Genomic DNA, 22127 nt, shown 5'->3' on the forward strand with positions numbered 1-22127 from the left:
TGGAAGGCAGCCACAGATTAACTAGAAACAGAATCTGGAAAACTATAATTAATAATGATTTAAAATCTGAACCTTAGTGGAAAATAAAAGTGACTGTGAAATATTAAGAAAACAGAAAAACAGCAGATGCAACTGTAGGAGACAAACTGATCAATCTCAGTCGATCCCACATAAACAGAGGAAACATCCTAATTTAATCATTACTATTTCTATTTCACATATTCAGTCATAGCCACCCTTATTAAAGAAGAAGCCTAGTTATGAATGGCAGGTTCTCTGCTATCACATGCTGTTAAAACATTGCATCTAATGTATATTGGTTGCAAATATTGGCTTTTCTTGATTACCAATAATGTGCGTCGGAATCAACATTGAAAAACCCATATTGGTTGATCCCTAGCATAAAGTTATGAAACTTTCATTTAGACAATGTCAAATCTAGATTTTCACCTAAAGGAGGCATTTTTCACACCCAAATTCCCAAAAAGCTGGACTCAAGTTTTAGAGTTGGTGAAGAAACCAGAGCTGGAAAAAACAAATCAGCTCAAACAAAGTCACAGACTATGTGGCAGTAAAGTGTAAACAACTTTTTACTGCCATCTGCCATCATTTATTAGGAATGTAAAATAGCTGATAAATACAATTTTGTAATCATAAAATAGTGAGATGTTTGATACCGCAGCGCATCACACTGCCTGGTAAGTAGCGTTTATTAGGCATAATGAAATCACAGTTTGATATTTATTCAACATAATTTCAACCAAACTTTAATTGTCTCGTGTTTCTCACAGCCTGCACACAACTCTGCAGAAAACAGACGACAAATTCCCAGATACCTTAAACCAGTTGAAAATTCTTGGAATGAACATTTAAGATGTGTTACTTTTGTACTGTTGAGTTTAAATGGAAGCTACGTTGGGGAACAGCACTATAATGATAATTTCTGCAGCTGCTACCAAATAAACACAACTCACCAACAACACAAACCCAAACCACAACCAGCACCACCAACCATGTTTAGCTCATTTCAGCTGCTGCAAATGGAGAAAATGTGACAATTGCTAATCCGGAATTTCATTTAACTATCAACTGTTGCACCGAAAGAAAGACCAATCAGTTCCTCTGCTGACTATGAGAAGTCTATGTAATCAACACCAATAATTCAACAGCTCTGTCTACATATACTTTCATCTTGTGCTGCAAACAGCTCCATTGTCTAACAGCGCGAGTTATGGGCTCATTTCCCTGATTACAACCTAAAGAAAACACAGGGCCTGCCTGGAAGTGCTGATTGGGCCTCAGCCTGCGACAAACATATATCCGCCAGGGTCGGGAATGAATCCAGTGCTTTTGCAGACTCCACACTTTGTCTTCACAGTGTAGCTTCCTATCCATCAGTGAAGGTGAAGTGGTGGTTGCATTAACATCAATTGCAGCTCGCTCTGTTGCAACGTCGCTGGACTCAGATCATATATTAAAGGAGAGTAGATGAGATGAGGAGAGCAAGAGAGAGATTTCTTCTTTTAACTCAAGTCAAGCCTCCACTCACTAGTCTTTACTGGAGATTTATTAGTTATTAATAATGTGAACAGCACAGCCTTTCTGCTGTCCGGCGGATGCACTGGATATATACACATGCACCAGGCACCCAGGGCTATTCTGCTGTGAGGAAAACTCAAAGGTGCTGGTTGCTAATCTTGCATGTTAGGTAGCGCAGACTTGTGCTGGGCGATATGGAAAAAATCATATATCACGATATGGATTATTTTATATCACGATAACGATATATATCACGATATACCACAATAAAGTATGTATTCAGTTATTCTCTGAAAAGTGACAAAAATTTCATTGCTTACTTTTCTCCAACTTTATTTTGAAGTGACATTTAACTGAACTGTCACAAATGAGAAACATACATTTTAGTGCAGCAATATAAATGTATCAAATGAAAACAGCTGTGGCGGAGGTACAGTAGCCTTCACATTTTTTTCGAAATCATACAGTTATTTAACCCGAATTGTCAAAATAAACTCTATTTTTAACATTTTTTTAAAGTGCACAACAGTTTCAAGTTTCTGAGAAGAAAAATACATTTTTGCACAAAAGTTCAGCTATAAAAAATAAACAAAAATTATTTTTCAACTTTCTGAAATCTGTAACCTTGTAGTGCAAAGTTTGCAAACCAATATCAGGTGTCAAAAGTAAACATCAAGGTTGAACAGAACTCTGTTTAAGGCATTAACCATGAATAAAAGTGCAAACATAAAAGGCTACTTTGTAGAAGTAGATATGTTTCTGTCAAATTTATAGGTTGAGTACAAGGAAGACAAGTTGATCAACTGCGTTTGGCTTAAGACATGACCTCTTACATGTGATGATGTTCCCACTCGCACTGAAGGCCCTTTCAGATGAAGAACTAGTAGCAGGAATGCACAAGTACTTTTTGGCGAGCCTGGCCACCAATGGGAAGTTCATCTCATGCTGCTTCCACCATTCCAGTGGGTCGGTCTCTGAGTCAGGCCCAGGTGCCTGAAAATACATGGAGAGCTCCAGTTCAATGGATGCTCTGCTTGGCTGGGTGTGGGTGGTGGCTTGACCTGCCTTTTTGAAGTAGCTACCTAAACTTTTCTTTGTTTTCTTTGTGGGATGAGGAAGCTCTGGATCATCTTCAGCAGCTGGGGGTGAACTGGAGGCTGCTGCTGTTTGTGCACTTTCTGGTGGCGTGGCTCCCACCATGTCCACCAGCTCCGCTGCAGCTCTCATCTTTATGAACTCCACCCTCTCTTCCTTCATGTAGGCTGTCTTAAAACATGGGTCAACAAGTGTCGCCATGTCTAGGAGGTTGTTGGTGGTATGGTCATCATATTTTTCATTGAGGTACTTGAGGATACCCTCTTTGACTGCTTTTGTGAGCTCTGTTTCCCCATCCTTCCAGCCGAGGATTTCGTTGTTGAAGAGGTGCAGTACTGGCTTCAGAAAAGATACGCTGACATACCTCTCCCACGACAAAGCATCAGTAAACTCGAACAGTGGACCCAGTGCCTTGTTCAAGGACTCTAGCAATGCCATGTCTTGCCAGCTTGGCATCAGATGTCTTGCGTAAGTCAAATAGCAAAAAAAACAGGTTACTTTCATGAGGGGGTGAATCTAGGCTGCAAACATAATCAGAATCCACAATGAAAAGAATCAACATGCAATGTCCAGTGGCCATGCCTCACCTTCTTATCTGCAAGGACGACCTGTGAAAGAGCTTTCTCCTGCTCTAGGAACCTCTCTATCATCCTCTGCCGTGAGCCCCATCTTGTGGGGGTTTCAGTGATGAGCTGATGGGGAGGCAAGCCCAGCACTGCTTGCGCCTTGGCCAAGTCACGTTTTCTCTTCCATGAGGTGGAGAAGGCACTCACCACCTTTTTACACACTCCAACTGCTCGTTCCATAGCCTGCTTTGTAGATGCTGGTGTAAGAGCTTTTAGAGCGTTCTCTGTTGAAATAAAACGAACAAGTATGTAATGTAATAACATATTTTGACAGCAATTAAAATTTTTATCATCATGTATCACTTAAATGATTTATGGATTGATTTAATAATTAGATACTGTGGGCAGCTAGTATCACAATTCATTCTTTACCATGACAGGCAAAATAATAATAAAATGGAGAGAATAACTTGTTCGATAATGTTTTGTACATAGGCTGATCAAACATTACACAGGATAACCAAACTAATTTCAATTCACTAATAATTTTGTTGCTACTATAATATTCCCATTGCAATATTACACTAAGCCATTTTTAGATTGTTTTACACTTACCAATGGCTAGCTGTAGACGGTGACCAAAGCATTGTAGCCGTTCCCACTCATTCAGTTCCATTGCAGAGATGTTGTTAGTGGCGTTATCCGTGGTGACACAGACAAGGTGGCATTCTTGCAATCCCCATGACTCCAGTGTATCTCTCAGACCTAGATAGATGAATACTTAATTAGGGGTCACTCGGAATTACTACAGCAGACAGAACGGTATAATAAAACAATTCTAAATAGAATAAATATGTAGCAACGGCAGATTCATACCTTGGGCTAACATGACTCCTGTGTGGTCATCTGGAAAGTATGCAGTCTGTAAACAGCGAGCGCAGAGGGTCCAGTCTTTGCTGATGAAATGGATGGTTACGCTCATGTAGGGCTGCGTAGCTCTGCTCGTCCACGGGTCAGTAGTCAAGGCATAATGCACCACACTGCAAACATCCTTCTCTACTTTGGCCTGGCATGCGTCATATAAGCGAGGCAACTCAACTTTACTGAAGTGCTTACGACCACGCATAACGTACCTTGGATCAAGGACTTTGACGAGGTCTCGAAAGCTGTCCTTCTCAACTACATACATGGGAGCCATGCCTTTACAAATGTAACGCGAGATGGCACGTGATTTGTTTATGGCGCTTTTCTCATACGGCGTGCCTTGTGCGAAAGACTGCTTTATCTTCGGCTGGCTATAGTTTTTCTTTTCGCAACTTGCCCCCACTGTTCCACAACTTGGTTTAGCTCGGATTTTTTGGATTTTTATGTATTCTTTTTCGTGGACCTTCTTTAGGTGATAGAAGAGGTTTGTTGTGTTGGCATCGGGCACGGGAATAGTCTTGTAGCATAGTTTGCATATGGCCGTCTTCTGCTCCGTGTCGGACGTCTTGAACCCAAAATGTACCCAAATCACAGACGTACCCCCTCTTTTCGGTAATAGTGTTTCTTCTTGGGCTGCCTGCGTAGCTGTCTCTGTCTGTTGCGACTCCGGCCATAAGCATTCAACCTGTTGCGCGTCCATCATTCAGCACTCATGAGTTAAGTAACGTAAAGCAGCGTCATGTCGCAAAACCACAAGACGGAGTTTCTTTGCGAAAAGTCGCTTTTTTATTCTTCTTTATTTTCACTTATATAAACTTAGAGTATGCATAATGACAAGAAAACACTAATACAATCGTCGCAGGCTATTTAATGATATAGTTGCTGTAATAATTGATAAAATCAGGTTAGAAACGATACAAACGATAGAAGAGAAATGGCACGATAGACACTTTTCTATCGTTCCCACGATATGTATCGTCATATCGCCCAGCACTAGCGCAGACACATCCAAGGATATCACACAGAACATGAATTTATTATGTCACAGCTTTGTGAATTAAATATTTTGTTATGTTGTTTTGGCAAAGTTTCCACTGTCATGTTTGTATTAAAGTTGCAGAGACCAACTCGTGTTGTCTCAGTCTACAGACCATGTTTGTTCCATCTTTCAACTGTACAATGTTGAAGTCAGTGCATCTATTTTACCTTCATGAATGTCTAAATATAATATTGTTTACTGACTTGTGACACATCCCTGCAGGCTGCATGAATTTGTAAGTCATGAGCAGTTGAAATGATTTGCTTTACAGGCACGAAGATGTAACCAAAGTCCAGCAATAAGCCATTTTGTGTATTAGAAACATTTTCATATGCAGTAATTATCTCCTGATTTCTCTTCCAGTCCTTTTGCATGTTCTGACCAACCGATCAGAAAGAATGATCTAAGCTGTCCTTCTTATATATTACAAATTTGATAAAGTGAATTATTCATTTTAGTTTGTTTAAAAAGAACACACTTGAAGAGTAAAATGAAACAGGGGAGCTTTTAACTTCTCTCGATATCGTGATCACTGTGTGTGCCATCCTGTATTCTGAATAGAGGTTGGAATCACAGGTTAGCTCATGATACCATATTATCATAATACTATAACAACAGTGTTACGATACAGCAATTACAGTGTAACTGAAGAAGCAAAAATACTCCTAATAAGGCAAAAAGCTGGAATTATGCATTTATTCCTTCGATTGTGGTGTCAGAATGTGTTTTTGTAATTTTTTTTTAATAATGTGTCAGTTCAGTTATTAAGCTCTCTGAATTGCTTTCTGCCATTTTTTTGCCTGTCAGTTTCTTCTTCTTCAAGTTAGATAACTTCCATTCACGTTACCCTCATTTACTCAATAAGTGGCACTAAATGGAGTTAGTAAGTTGTGGCTCTGGTATGTCAGATTAGTGGGGGAATCCATTTACAGCTCCTGCATGTTTACGTTCCTAAATGTCTCACAAGAGGTGATCTGATATGTATTTTTGTACCACCTAATTCTGACCACACTACATTGAGAATAAAATGCGAAATTTGTTAGATTCAGCTGCAAATAAGGCCTCTAAAGGTAAATGAGGAGTTACAGTAAATGCTTATTTTCTAATTTGCTGGCTCAGCGGGTCCATTGAGTTTCACTGAGCTGGCTGGTATTAGCGTGATAAACAGAGTGGATAGCCATTTAAAATCAGAGATGCAAGGGCCATGTCAGAGGTCTGGAACCAGCAAAGGGTCACACTGAATTTACTATATTTTTAAGTAATTTTAAACCAGTTGCAACTCGATGGACAAGTTACATAATAACACGGATGAGAAGGCTCTGTATCGGTTGCCCTCGTCCAAAGAGCTTGTTAGCAAGAGATGTTAATTAGCAAGTCGATTAAAGGGAAGATCTGTGGCACATCAGTCGTCTTAGCAGAGTGGATGTGCTTGAGCAGTTTCACTATACAGCTTAATCTTCTCATGAAGACATGCAATAAAAAAAAGAAGGTGAAACTTACCTGGCCATTGCTACTCCAAACACACAACCACCAACAGTAGACCAGAAACCAATCCAGCCTGCATCCACCTGTGCGAACAAAAGAGGAAAATGTGCTAAAAAAATAAGCTGAGCCATGTAAAAACAGACAGGAGAGAAAAAGAAAGAGGTTATTTTGTGCTCTATATGCCGTCCCTGACTGTGAGGACAGAGCTAGACAGGGAGCAGGCTCTAAGTGTCTGAAGTCTGCTGGGGCCCGTCAATCACTACGCCTGGTAAATTGCCTGGCCTGGCAGTGCTGCATTTGTGTGAGCTTGTTGTCCTTTCTTATTTCCACAGATGAAAGCCAACACACACACTTTGCCCTAAAGTCGGCAGAGAGAGGATGTCATGGTCCGGGGTGGGGAGGTGGGGGGGGTGGGGGGTGTGCTGCTGCCGAATCAATAAGAGGGTACACATGCCGCACGCACGCACGCACGCACGCACGCACACACATACACACACACTACTAATCAGAGTGACACCCAGATGAAAACATCTCCAAGTGCCAATGAAGGTGTTTGGTTCCTAGTAATCTCCCCGAGGCAATAACTAACATTTAACCAGCTCCAACCAGATGGAAGATGATACAGCAAGGGAGCAGAATCTAAAGCAGGATCTGTTACTTTTTGCTTTATCATACTCTGCAGCAACCTGTCAGGGAAGTCTATGATGAAAAAAGGTGGACTATCAAGGTTATTAAATGTAAAATGTATTCTGGCTTAGTAAGTGATGAATGCCAGAACACCATTACATTTGATCTAAATTACGCTCCTCTGAGTGTTCCGTGTGGGCCAGCCGAGACTGTAAAAGCTCATCGGAAACAAACTCATCTCCTGTTTGCATAGCCTGCGGCCCCCTCCCTGGGTAAATGACAAGGATAAAAATATTTGAATCAAAAACATGCTCAACACCCACAGCCCCCATAGCAGCATTAATTGCTGCTCATTCTCTATGTGCAACTCCAATGCAAGAATTTCTAGGGTGTGTAATGTCACATTGGTTTGTGCACCAATTTAGGAAGCTAAACACAAATTGCCTGTCAAAGTCTTTTAGTTCTGCAATATAAATTATGTTTCATGTGCAGGTGGAGGGTTAATTAACTGCAGTATTCTTAGTGCCTTGGAACCCTTAAAAAATGCCAGATTTGCAGCTTAATCATGCCTACTATATTGCGATTTTGTCAATAAGCTGGAGATGACTGGAGCAAGGATAAGAAAAGCAAAAACTGCAGGTGCTAGACATGTTCACGAGTTTGTTTTTCCTCAGTTTTCCCTTTCAATCTCACAATAGAAGCCATTTCTTAGGCCTATGGTCAGAAACCTTGTCATTAGCTTTGGTTTGACGTGGTATTCCTTCTTCAAATCACTTCAAGTTATCCTGGAAATCCACGAAGTGCTGCTTAAAGGTGACAAGTGTTCTATCTGAAGGCAGATGATGCATTATATTAAAGCTATAGTAATCCAGAACCTCTTAAGCGGTGTAATGGAGTAAAAGCAATTACAAAACTAAAGCAAAGGAACATTTTCCTCCTTTTATCTGCATGCAAACAAAAAAAAATCACAAAAACAACTTTTTCAAACTCCTTCTACTATGTAGATATTTGATGTTCTAGTTTACGTATATCAAACATGCACCTGAAAAAATAACAACAATAGTGGAAATATGCTGTTTTCTTTATATTTTTTTAGCGGTAGCAGTTTACAACCCAATGAGGACTGAGGAACGAGGCGAATATTAGGATTGGTTCATATCGCAACGTCCGACGGGAGGACACGTTGGGCGAGACGAATACCGATCGCGTGACATCGTCTGATGGGGAGTGGGGGGTGGTGAATCCAAATATTCAGATCTCAAAATAAATATTCAGTCCACGACCGAATATTCGGATATTCGGGTCCAGCCCTAAAGTCAAATTCAAATCATGTCTGACCACTGATGGTTTGGCTGTCCTTTGCCGTTTTAATTTATTACTTACTTCCCACCTAATTACTGTGGAGACTGTCAAAATATTGTAAGTTAACTGTAGAAATTGCAGCCTGACTGAGTATGGAAATAATGCACAAATTCAGAAACTGAAAGAGGAATAGTAGTGTAACCACGAAGGTGTGTTTCCATCAAAGGAAACTGTCCAGTACTGTTGCTTTTACGTCTTTTTTTTGGGCCAAGCAGCAGCTACTGTGTCTGCAGGGAACAAGTTAATGTGGAAATGCACTGAGAGGTGGTACTTCTAATGACCGCTGCATGCTCACTAGGAAACACTAGAACTGGATGGAAATAAACTAATTCACTTGGGGCAGAAAGCCACTCCGCAACCAGTGCAAAATCCACCTGGCAGTTTGGTGACGACGTTTAACTCACAATATGCTGTGACAGCAGCGGAAAATCCCCTAATGTTCATACAGGACTTGCACAAACATGAACACTCTTTGGAAATATATGTTCAGTCCCAGTTTCTGCTGTTTCCTGGTCTAGCATCAGTCGAATCACCACATCACCTCCTGCTGTGCCGTTTGCCAGCCGGCCGATCCCTGTGTGCCTCTAACCCTCTGTCTGTCATTTGCTGAATCAATCCTTGCAGGCTGTGAAACCCCTGAGGTGCATTTCCAGGTCATATTTAGGAAAGTCCTGAAACCTCAGCATGATGTCTGAAACCGGAGAGCTGGCTTAAACATTTTCCTGTCATCTGCAGAGCATATTTCATTTGGCTTGATGTTGTATAATAGTTTTCAGACCCTGTGCTGTGGAGTAGTTTGTGTTTTCAATCCAATGAAAAATAAAGTAGGTAGCAAAAGTCACCTCTCGATCAGACTGGGTGTTTAGCTGGGGAAAATAATGACAGTCGTGTCTATATTTTGGAGAGGAGAAATGCTGCATGCGAAATAAAGATGCCAATAAATATGAAGGGAGGTTAGAGAAGAGAGGGAAACCAAGGCAGATATGGAAACAGATGGAGGATAAATGACTACATGAAGCAGAGAGTGCAAAGTTGCCAAATGTGTGCACTTTAGAAGACTGAAAATACCATTTGATAGAGGCCCTATTGGGAATGAGTGTATGAGAATAAGGCACCAGGTCTGTTGTTGCAAGAGGAAGAACTAATGAACAGAGGAGAGACACAGAAAAACAGAGACCTTCACAAGTAGGCGGAAACCTGTAACTAGCACAGACAGTGGGAATAAATCAAGACGGCTGGAAATTGAGATGTAGTCGGGCTGCATTACATCAGATCCCGATGTGGTCCATGAGCACAGATGAAGAGAGCACAAGAGAACATAAGTGGTGTGATTTGCAGGAAAAGGAGCTCACTTGCATCCTGCCTATTTGGAACCGATATGCTCGAACTGGAGGAGCACACTGCATCATAACAGGTTGAACATGCTGAATAGTACTGGCTCTAGTGCAATGTTGCAATTAACACTGAAAGGAGAGCACATATTGAACCTATTCAAAAGTCTTTACTTTGGATACCTGGTAGTTTTTGTATTGACTTTAAATTATTCTATTAGTTTATGAGGCACTACATGGCTTTGCATCATGGCTCTCAGAAATATTATTGGTTTATGAAGCAGGGATGCCCTTCAGATCCTCCGGTTCCTCTTTTTGAAAGCCAAAAAAATTAAAAAATAAATTAGTGATGCTGCTTTCAGCCGTTACGCTCCAAGCCACTGCCTTATAAAGAATGTGACAGCAGATAAAAAGTACTGATATATTTAAATGTAAACTAAAAACTTACTTATTCAGTCCAGCTTTTATTTAATTTTTTGTCATAATTTTTATTTCTTTTTATTCCATTTTGTTTTCTTAACAGTTTGTTGTTTTATTCTAACTGATTTATTGTGTGTAATATTTTATAAAGCTATTCTTATAATTTTTATTGCTAATTACATACTTATTTCTTTTATCCTGATTTATTTTAATACCAGTTTACAATTTTAGTAAGTGTTGCATTTCATGTGATTATTTTTATTGCTTGCACTTATGTATTTTTTCATATCTTAACTATACCCATATTTAATTGTTGCTTTTTGTTAATGTTGCTGTTCTGATGTGCACAAGTCTCTTAATCATTTTTAATATCCAACATTGTGTCAGTTATTATTGAAGCACTCTGAACTTCATTCAATTTATTTCAAAAATGCAATATAAATAAAAGTTGACTGAACTAATTATCAGCAAAGGAAAGGAATACAAAGGTGTATGCATTTGTTTATGAACACACCTGCACGTAATCATGTAATCAAAATGGAGAAATTACTGTAAAGTATGAGGAAATTAATAGGAAGTATGAAATTGCTCTCTTGCTATCAGTGCGTTGTGCACTGGCCTGCAGTCCTTACTGCATATTTTAAATTACCAAGGAGAACAGTTTACAAGAGAACATAGCATAGCAAAAATATGTGCTCCAAATGCAAATGCAAATGCAAGGAAAAAGTTAAAAGGACTACATAGATTATATCCCGTGCTTTTAGAAAACACTAATAGAATCACCAAGTCTTACAGCGGATAGAAAAACAGAATAAGTTGAAGGTGTGTTCAACTTGACTTTCAGATCTCTGCAGCCTGTAACAGAACAAAGAAAAAAAAATACAAATCTTCTTCTGCATTAGTACTCCTCCACCTCATCATGTTCAGATGCTGTTTCACTTAGTTTGACGCTCAAGTTTTGCACCCAAGGGACATCCTGCAACATAGCTCACCCCTCTGCAACATACTTTTTTGTTTTCATTCCTGACACACTTTTTATTCTTTTGTTATCTTTCCTAAATAGCAAAAAAAAATAAATAAATCTTTGGAGAACAAATGAAATCTAAGAACAATTTGGTATGCACCCTGCTTCCTCTTGACAGTGCTATAAAGCAGAGGTGTGACAAGAAATGTCTCATCCTCCACTCTCCTGCATGTGATCTCCTTTCCGACTGCACCTGTCTGATGATAACCTTGAAAAGATCCTCCCTTTGTCTTCTGACTTACTGCTGTGTCGAGACCTGAAAGAAGCAAACTATGCGGAGCTTTTTTTCCTCTAGCCAGCACCACACAAACCAGCCTCACTCAACTTTGTTTTTCTGCAAATTATGCATTGCAATTGACTGCGTCCTTCAAAAAAGACAGACTGAAGCTGAATAGGCTCAATAAGCAGAACATAGAAAAAGCAGAGAACATTACATCAAGACAGATGATCATTCTCCTCTTATTTTTAGCTTCCTAGACATAAAACTACACAGAGAAGCACTTCTTTGGACAGTGAGGGACAGTGTTTTTGAACAGTGTGCTCAGAAGAGTTACAGTGAGTTAATAAACCACTGCAGGAAAAAGTTCAACTGTCAGGAGGTCTTCTACAGTAAAATCCTCCTGTCATGTTAGTACAGGAGCCTTGGGTTTAATTATCTCTCAACATCTCCAGTATTTCAGATCTGCTCTAAGAAGTAATGCACACTTTCCGTGCTGTGATGTTTAAAAGCATCATCCTGACAATAACAGGCCGAGCTCTCTGAAGGCACTAAGAATCTCTGAGCAATATTTCAAGATGCAAATGACGAGACTGAGAAGAAAAACTTGCCAGCGATTCATCCCATTGTTCATCTGAGTGGGCTACATGTGTGAAAAGCTTTGCAAATTGCTGGCAAGGGTGGAGGTTTTGAAAATGGGAAAATAAAACCTAGAAAATGAACTGGCAAGCAACCCATGCTGCTTCATTTTTAAACAGAGAAATACAAGATGTGCCTCGGTTCATACTTGGTTGCAACTTATTCACCTAAACTGCCCACCCAGACGAAAACTGGAGTGTTCAGTAGCAGAAGTGCTGACCTTGTCTGCGCACTTTCACAAAAGGCCGTCAAAAGAGCACGATTGACTAAAAGCTGTTTTGGCAAACTGAGCATTGGAAACACTTCCCACCCACAATCACTATTTAATGTTCTTAGTGACTTTCAGCTTACTCATTTTCTTTTTTAATTCAGATCTATTAAATTAACAAGTCTAAAGCTGCTATGTTATTCTGTTGTGTGTGTATTTGCACCTACCTGGCTCACTTTGGCCGGTGTAAGCACCATGTCGAGGACTCCAGACCAGCCGGCCATCACTCCTGTGGGGACTGCATAGGCCACCGCTATCATCAGGAACCGCAGGTTGCTAAAGAGGACAAAAATGTATTAACGATTCAAGACTGCACTCAGAATAAGTCTTTCAAGCTAAACTGATTGGGTACTGAGTCTCCAAGAAATATGAATATGGATGAGTTCTCTGACCAGCAGCGTCTGAGCAATTAGATGAATAATATGTCATTAGATCTCCCAAAGAATGCCAGACAAAGTAATGTTCTATGGAACGACAGGGGCTTATTATGTTTTGCTTGTACTTTATTTATTAGTTTGCTGAAGCCACTTAGTGATGTTTTAACAGACTGTTTAATTCATTTCCAAGATTTTTTGAATACAAAACGGTGTTGATTTAGTAAATTACGGTCTTATTTACAGTAAAATAGACAACAAAGCAAGGTATGTTTTCAGGTGGGGCTTCCTTGTGATTGATGAGTTGTGAGTTCTCAGTCAAACCCACTCCTCCCTCATTTTGTCCAGTTTCAAAACCAAGATGACAGAAGCCCAATGCCTAACTCGAGGCTTCATATCTGGAGTCCACAAACCCATAGCTACATCCATCTTTTATATACAGTCTGTATAAAAGGTGTAGTTTGAAAGTGAAGCAAATGGAGTGACTTGAACCAGAATTCTTGCCTTGAACTTGAATTCCTTCTAACAGCCAGCAGGTGGCAACTGCTCTGGTGTCTGATTGTATAGAAGCCTATGAGACAATGATCCTGCTTTTCCTTTCATCTCATTGAAAGTTTTCCTCATCAGTTTATGGTCTCAGTTGCTAGATTCAAGACTTTTTGAAGAGAGCATGGTGTTGATTTAGCAAGTTAAGGTCCCATTTGGAGGGAAAAAAAATGATAAAGCAGGGTATGTTTTACAGTTGGGCGGCTGTATTTACAAGTTCTTAGTCAAATCCATTCTTCGTTCTTTGTGTCCAGTTTCTAACGACCAAGATGGCAGAGGCCAAAAACCAAACTTGAGGCTTCAAAATGAGCATCCATAAACCTACGTGTCTTTTATATGCAATCTGCAAGTGCAGATCTTTCATATTTTGAAAGGAATTAAATGAGTAATCCACAACATCCTGTTTCTCATCCTTCAAGGTGCATTATTTCTATATCTACTCTTAAAGTCTCCCATTGCAAGAAGAACAGCTGAGTTTCTGATATTTATTCATGTGCATCTAAAGCTTCCTGTGCATAAATATGTTTGGTTGGTAAGTACATTTAATTGAGAGGTTGCCCTCTGCAGACGGGTTTCAAAATTATAAACCAAACACAAAATGTTACTAATTGCACGAACGCTTAATGCCTCCTCCAAGTCCAACCTACATGCTAACAGCGTTGGCCTGAGATGAAGCAATACAAGCAGCATAACAAAGTGTGTCCCTCCCCTCTTGTTCGCTGGTGGTTGGAGGTCTGCCATCAGCTGTCAACATGGTTGCACACACACTTACATACCTCATCTTTGTGAGAACATGCTCTAACATGACACATTTTCTCCAGCCTCTTAACCAACATAATCGAATTCCGAACCTGAATTTTACTTAAAAGCCAAAATTCAAAAATTAAGTCCAAAAATCCATTGAAGGCATACTAGAAAATGAAAAAAGGCATAAATCTGTTCAATCTAACCCAAACCCTAATCACCTAAAACCATCTTACTCTAACCTTAAACCAAGCATTCACCTTAAGATTTATTGATTTACATTACGTGACTTGCTTTTCACACCCAAAAGGTAGATGAGTCCCCACAGCCCAACTGTGCAAATCCAATTTTGTCCCACAACATGAGTAATGCGACTAAACACAAACAGAGTAACAGCTCCGGCTCATCTCCCTGTGCCTGTCACGGCAGAAAATCTATCCTTGTGCTGACTGTAGTGACAGAGAGATAAGCACCCACCTGAACATATAGAGGAAAGAGATGCCAGAATGAAGCTGAGAGGGCAACATGCGCTTAAAACTGAACGGTATTATCTAATGGATTTTATATGATCACTCAAAATACTCACCCCAGAATAGCTCAACACAGACTGGTGTGTTAGCATTCGATGAATCAATTCTGAATTATGCCAATAATCTAATAAATAAAAAAGCCTGCCAACAGTTTGCTTAGGCTGCAGTTATAATAATTCAGACACGTTCAGTCACAATAATCTAGACGAATTCATGCTACTAGCATTTCTTCTGCTACAACTGAAAATCTCTTTTGACAGCCCAGTTTTAACCGTCTTGATTGTTTGGCATCGCAATACTTACTGAAACAACAGAAACTGGTTTGTGTGGAATATTGTAGAACATTTTTGGATCTTTGTGTAACCTTGTTGTCAGGGCCCCCACCCCGGTCCCTGCATCAGCCCCCACCTGACCGCCCTTATTCTCTCTCTCTCCCCTCAACCGATTCTCACCGTGCTGCTCTCCACAGCAGCTGCACATCATAACTAATCAGTCTCAGCATTCTCATCTGCAGAACTCCGGGCAGCTGCGGTACAGCACACCTGTCTTTCATCAACTACCATAAAAGCTGGTCTCACGCTCCACACCCTGCCAGATAGTAACTTCTGCTATTGCAGTCAGTAACTAGTCGAGCTCTGCACATTCCTTCTGTGCATTTAAAAACCTTGGTAAAACCTGTTCTCTCATTCACAGTTCCGCTGGCCCCGCTGCCTGGTTCTGTTACCCTGCCAAACCGGTCCAACCTCTGGATTCCCTACCAAGACCTCTGGATTCCCAGTCTGCCTCTGGATTCCTTGCATACCGTGCAACCCAGACTTCTGGATTCCCACCAACCTCTGGATTCCCGGTCTGCCTCCGGATTCCCTGCCAACCGTGCAACCCTCACCTCGGAAACTCCTGCCTGCCTCTCTGAAGCGAGACGCTCCGGTCCTCTCTCCGCCGCCATCCCACGCTACGGGGAGCACCTCCTGGGCTGCCGGTTTCCGGAATGGATAGCCCCCTGCCCATCCCGTTAGTGAGTTCTAGTTTAGTTAATTTCCCTGACTGTTATTAATTTAGTTACGTAGTTAGTTACCAGCCTGCCTCCTTTAGTTAGTCGTGTAGTTTCATCAATAAATCTGCTCTTTTCTTTATTCCAACCACTCGTGTCTGTGTACTCTCTGCTCGGGTTCACCCCTCACCGTAAAACTTGTAGGAAGTTAGTTTGAAATCATTTGATAGAAACTAATGTTATGTGCTTGCAAAAATCTAAATAGTCCAGTGGCCAGCGTTTGTCAACAAATCCAAGTTTCACATGATACTGACATTTTAATAGCAACACTAGAAGCTAATAAATTTCCCCCAAAACCTAGAAATGCATAGCTTTAAAGAATAAATAAATTTGGGTAATTTTTAAATGAAGTTCAAGAATTGAATCAGAAAAACGTGGTTCAATCAAATCACTGTCGAAATGTGACAGGGTTTAAGAATACAATTCAGTGTGGTGTTGCATAAAGAAAATATTTTGGAAAGTACCTGTCATAATTCCAGGTGATATCTTAAAAGTGCTTCTTTAGTCTTTTCAATTTCCAATGATATTACAAAGTTAAAAGCAGCAAATATTTCCACTATAGAAGCTAAAATTACAGCATGGTTGGCATTTTCCAATAACAAATGACAGTGAACGTTGCTGGACAGACTAATCAGTTTATCTTTTCGGCTTCAGCCAAGTGTGTGTACATATGACGTCTGCTATCAGTTTTTTCACTAAAAGTGAAACTGTACAAATGAGCGCCATCTCCTAGCTGTGATAATGGGCTTCAGGCTACAGATTTTGTACTGCAGTGTCATACAAGCTGTCTGCTACCTCGGCTCACGCTGAACTGTGTACAAAACGGGGGAAATAGTAAAGATAGCCACCTCTATATATCTAGTTATGTATGCGCAGCCCATGGGTTATATGGCATGGCTCCAATAACATGATGCCCAAATACAATCACTTGGAAAACAAGCACCCACACTAATCACCTTCGCCCAATGAGGTGGCATGCTGATTTAATATCGGTGCCACATCAACCCTAACAATGTGATTAAAATCACTGGGCGTCTGACAAATGAGGCAGGGCTGGCAGAGCAAGCTGATTCATAGATCGTTTTGTTTTCCTGCTCTTCCACTCTCTCTCTTTTTGGTTGTTGTTTATGGACACTCTTAACTCTTACATCAATTCTTCCTCCGTTTTATCATAATGTGGGCAGCATCTTGAGCTGTATCGTGCAGAGGGACGTCTGAATAACACCTCGAATCCTTTGTATGGCTTCAAGTACACCAACAGAGAAAGTTCACACTCACAGAGAAACTTCACAAGACACATAACCTGTACAGCAAAAGCATTGTTGCTGTAAACATATGTACGCCCTTTCCTTTTTCCTGACACTGCTGCACTCCAGACAATGAGTCACTTTTATTTGCAGAATGCTTTGAATGTACAGAAAAACAAACAAGTCTGTCTCACTGCTGTAGGTGGCCTGTCTCGTCCTAAGCAGTATGAAACCACTTGGCCTTGGAGAGAGTATGGAGGGACAGTCATAAAAGCCTGTGTGATGGAGCACTCTCTCTGCTTTTCTCCCAGCACCCTTTTCATTAACCTTGTCACAACAGCGGGGAATCAATATCCATGTACCTTTTTCCCCTTATAAGAGACCTTATTTAGAAAACCAAATGTAAGCAAGCAGACACCAGTTAATGGGTGAGAGAAGGAGGGGAGATTTTTTTCGCTTCACTTCTCACTGGTGATGAAATATTTCCAAAGAAATCTCAAAGTCGGCAATGTCATCAGCTAAGTGCCATTTGTCCTTGAAAGACCCGACTGGAAAGCAATACATCAAGATGACAACTTTCAAAGCTAAAGTGTGCAGACTGGGGACAGAGGAACGGATCATCAATACTCGGGCTTTCGCCTGTTTAGTTTTACCTCACAGGATGATCAGAATACAATGACAACTTTGTACCATGCATACAGATACTCGGACTCCTAATTAGGCTGCTGCTCTGGAAGCAGATATGAACAGCTGGAACTGCTCATCAAGCTGAAGATCATTACCCAGTGCTCAGATGCTGACAGCATAAGTGGATGAACAGATACATCAATGAATAGGCATCAGGAATATTAACTAACTAGTTGGCTGGAAATGTGGCCACAAAACTTTCCTACAACTTTACCAGGGACGCATTAATCTAATACACCAACTTGGTGTCAGAGCAGCTATTGATCTTATTAAGCAGATCAGGTCTCATCCAGACATGGTCAGACTAGGGATAGACCAATTATCGTGGCCAATAATTGGCATTTATCCGATTATTGGTATTTGTATTTTTATTGGCCGATTCTTGATGAACAAAAAGAGAGTCTAGAAAACAATAATTAATAATGCTTCAAGATCTGGACCTTAGTGGACAATAAAAGTGACAGAACAGTGAAAGATTAAGAAAATAATCAGCAGACTGCAGGAGACAAACTGATCTTAGATAACAATCTCAGATAAATAAACATAAACGGAGATGAGTGTCCTAATTTATTCATTGCTATTCCTATTTTATATATTCAGTTATCGTTATCCTTATTAATGAGCCTAGTTATGAATGACAGGTTTTCTGCTATCACATGCTGTTAAAACATTACATGCAATGTGTATCAGCTGCAAATATTGGTTATCTGCCTTTGTCGAATACCAGTAATCACCATCAGCCCTGGAAAAACCAATATCAGTCGATCCCTACCCCCTACACAGGTACAACTATGTACTATAGCTTATATACTAAATTATGAAGGAAGCTCTTTGGCAAAAGTGACACTAAGTATATTTTCCAAAATAAATGAATGAAAATAACTATTTTTATTTGTCTGTGTTGTGACACATCGATCGGCTTTCATTAAACATATCAATACATATTATTATTCATTTTAAAACTTTCGTACCATAACTCATGGATTTGTCTTGTCCCTGTTGTCATTTCAACAAGGTACAGATAAACAAAAATATATATTCTGTAGAAAATACTTCTTAACACTATAAAATACGAGCTAAGAAGATTAAAAAAAAAAAAAAAGCTTTAAGAAAGCTGTGGAAATGCCACAAATAATTAATTGGCTCTCTTGTTCGTCTGCTATTCTCCTTTGATGCAATACATGATGGTATAGATTGCTTGGTTAGTGAGCCAGTACTTTTCACAGTGCATTGTGGGATATGGTGAATGCACTAAATAGGATGCAACAATTGTAACTTAACATTTCAGCAGCATTACAAAATGGCAAACAACCTATAAAATTCACTATATAGTGTATAGTGAGAGATTCTGGACACAAGCTAAGTTTTCCATCTCACAGCAGTCACCAGCTGACAAATAAATGACACAAACTGGTAAAAGAATCAGTGGGAGCAGGCATGTGGGAGTGCTGAAAGAGCCAGACAGGTACATTCCTGAACTTTTTAGGTGTATCTGGCTCCCTGAATTGTGAGCTGTTCCACCTCCTCACTAATCAGTATCAGTTATTCTGATGTTTGGATGAGGATGTTTAATCTGAAATCAGATCTCCCTTGCTGCTGGAAATATGGTTGAGGTATGCATTGAGAATGAACCAGTTAAACAGCATTAAAATATCTAAACAATGAGCTAAATGAGGCTAAAATGCTTTATGGAGATGCAGACTGGGTAATACATTGCTACTGATTTGTCATTGCAAGCATCCACTTGCACATTACTGAGACATGTAAGCAGTTTTTTATATTAAGTATCACTCACTGGTGCTTAAATTTCTTTTTCTAGGTGTTTCCATTATTTTGTCTAACTCTATTATAAGTACACAAGGCCACAAAACCTGTCTAGTCCCAGCTGGAGAATTCTAAGGCTGGATGCTGCTGGAAGGAGATACAAACAGGTCACTGGAAAGTTGCCTATCGCAAGTGGAGCAGAAACCCTCTCAGCTGGATGGCCCAGTAAAATTGGCCCAACACTGTGCATGTGCCTACATCTGTCCAGAACTATGCATTGGGAGATGATATTTGCTTGGTAGCAGTCATGTATCTGAGGGAAACTCTTAAAGGAGTAAAACTTCCTGTGCTGGTTGGAGGTCTGTGGAAAGTCTGGCCTACAGTCAAGCTATTTCTTACTGCAGGAGACCAAGTGTCGCCAACAAAACAAGGCCAACTGCCTGGCTGCCATCACCCAGCTTTTCTTCTCCCTTTATTCCCTGGCCACTGCCACAGGCCTCATTCCTTTACAAGCCAGGGAAAGGGCAGAGCACTTGCCACATGGGTAATGCCGTTTCCTTACGGCCAAGAGGATAAATATTGCCTTGGAAGTGTGAAGGTGTGTACGGATTGGGGATAATAAAGTGTGATTCAATCATTGCATTCAGATTTCCTCTTTGCTCTCCCCCTTTGTGCTTTTGCCACAGAGGAAAAAGTCAAAAAACGCAGGCCATCGTTCTTTCTCCTCATACACATGCATCAGAAGTGTCTCTTGAGAATACACTTATAACTCACCTTGATAGTGTAGATGCTAAGGATGATGTTTTCAGCAGCGACCAGTATATTACAGCTTAGTAGTTAATCTAGAAGGAAGGCTGGGTTTACTTTGATAACAACCCAAACAGATGGTGAGTGGCAGACCTCTTCATTAAGATTCCATGTCCCTCTCCTGCATGATTCTTACACTTGAACGCTCTAAGACATGAAGCACACATTCCATCAGCTAATAACTAACCAATCTAAACGAAGTGGATCTGTAGACACCGCAGTTCAAGAGCACTGAAGGTCCTGCAGAATTATGCTCCTGGCTGCTCTCTTAGAGACTGACGTCGTAAAACATAGCACCTGAAACCAATTTCACATACATATCTAATGTAGTTTATTTAAATCAGTCAGGTTGTGCATACTGAATAATGTATTGAAAGAATGGTGTCAACAAAGAGTTTGAGATGCTATTGATCTTTCAGAGCACGTTATGAGTGTATACTGTACATGTGTCTCTGTCTGTTTTACCTGAGAAGTCTGCAGATGCTGCTCCTGTAACTCAGTCTCTGACTCGCAGCGGCAACACTGGGAGGCATCGGTGGGCGTGACGGGAAATATAGCAGGACTGCTGCAAAAAGCACCGCAATTGCAGCCAACTCTGCCAGAGCACAGTGACACAGATAAAAAGAAACATATATGTTATTTTCAAAGATAAGAACGTCCAACCAATTTGACATTTCCAAAAAAGGTCACAGTGACATCTAAAAAAGGCCCCCAAAGACATCCCTGGGATGAAAATAATGGCCTACAAGACAAGACTATAATATAAATCCATCTAACAAAATCACGCAGTTGGGTATAGCACTGTTTGATGTCGCAACTTTTCTCTGAAGAATATTGAAACACATTTTACAGTTTAGATATTTTCAAAAAGCTCCAGTGCAGCAATCTCAGTATGTCGCTTTCAGTGCACCATATATTGATTACCATTTCCTTAGGATGACCCTAAAAACTTTTGATTCATAAAAGGTGTCTGCTTTGTCCTTGAAAAATTAATAACAATATCATTTTAGGTTAAACAAAAGCTGCTGCCTCAATCTAATACAGCATGCTTGTTTCTCTTTTCAGTGTGCTTTTAATTTTCTGAATCAGTTAAGCATAACTGTCCTAGCAAGCTATTTTTCAGAGGTGCGGTTATGAAGATTATAACTGGCAGGTTTTTGGTGTTTGTGTAAAAATTCTTGGACCCCCCCCCACCCACCCACCCCACTCCCCCCACCCACCCACCGATTGGATTTCTGTCCACTGACAGGGTTGACATGATGTTGAAATGATGTGCTATCGATGCCCCCGTGCCCTCAGAGGCTCTCGCTTTCCGAGAGTACCTGTATACAGAACGAGCTGGATCCTGTCTCGGATGGAGTTATCGAGAATCGCTGCTGTCATCGTGGTTCTGGCCTGGGTGTCATTGGGAGCTGGAACTACCAGAGGTCCAACTACGAAGGAAGCGGCGCCTCCCAGGTATGAGAAGAGTGAGGCCACCGCTGTCGCGGTGGCTCGCTGATCAGGGGCAAACCATGTGGTGGAGAGGAAGGGGCCGGCGCTCATTATGGTAGGGCCTGCTAAACCGTTAAGAAACTGACCTCCATGTATCAACCTGTAACAGAAACAGCAGGAAAAACCAGTGCTGAATTTTCAGCAAAAACAATAACAGCAAGAAATAATTAAAAAGAGCACCACATTGAGAAGAACTTGTCAGATCAAGAGTCTTAAAAAAGTATTAACAAGATGCGTGAAATGGGGTATTTAGGTTTATCAAACTAAATAAAGCCTGACTTTAGCTAGCCAGATGTGGTATGTTGAGGTTTCTCAGCTCCATTGCTTTAATTTACTCTGATATAGGT

The 22127-nt window shown here is 40.5% G+C and overlaps 2 protein-coding genes across 3 annotated transcripts in view; both read right to left on the minus strand.

Moving 5' to 3' along the window:
* slc49a4 (solute carrier family 49 member 4) overlaps nucleotides 1-22127 on the minus strand; it is an 82871-nt gene that overhangs the window by 40008 nt on the left and 20736 nt on the right. For both annotated transcript variants that reach the window (XM_023274571.3, XM_055015623.1), the window contains exons 3-6: nucleotides 21609-21880; nucleotides 20752-20881; nucleotides 12704-12812; nucleotides 6664-6731 (exon numbers count right to left, since the gene is read on the minus strand). In XM_023274571.3, the coding sequence (XP_023130339.1) occupies nucleotides 6664-6731; nucleotides 12704-12812; nucleotides 20752-20881; nucleotides 21609-21880 (579 nt within the window). The remainder of the gene's footprint in view (nucleotides 1-6663; nucleotides 6732-12703; nucleotides 12813-20751; nucleotides 20882-21608; nucleotides 21881-22127) is intronic.
* Nucleotides 1847-6657, minus strand: LOC118470608 (E3 SUMO-protein ligase ZBED1-like). Its single transcript, XM_035950117.2, has 4 exons — nucleotides 4077-6657; nucleotides 3816-3965; nucleotides 3222-3484; nucleotides 1847-3097 (listed from the first exon to the last, which is right to left on the minus strand). Exons 1-4 carry the CDS (start codon nucleotides 4825-4827, stop codon nucleotides 3017-3019), a joined length of 1245 nt encoding a protein of 414 aa, XP_035806010.2. The 5' UTR covers nucleotides 4828-6657; the 3' UTR covers nucleotides 1847-3016.

This window comes from Amphiprion ocellaris, chromosome 11 (assembly GCF_022539595.1).
Source record: "Amphiprion ocellaris isolate individual 3 ecotype Okinawa chromosome 11, ASM2253959v1, whole genome shotgun sequence".
Classification (NCBI taxonomy): Eukaryota; Metazoa; Chordata; class Actinopteri; family Pomacentridae; genus Amphiprion; species Amphiprion ocellaris.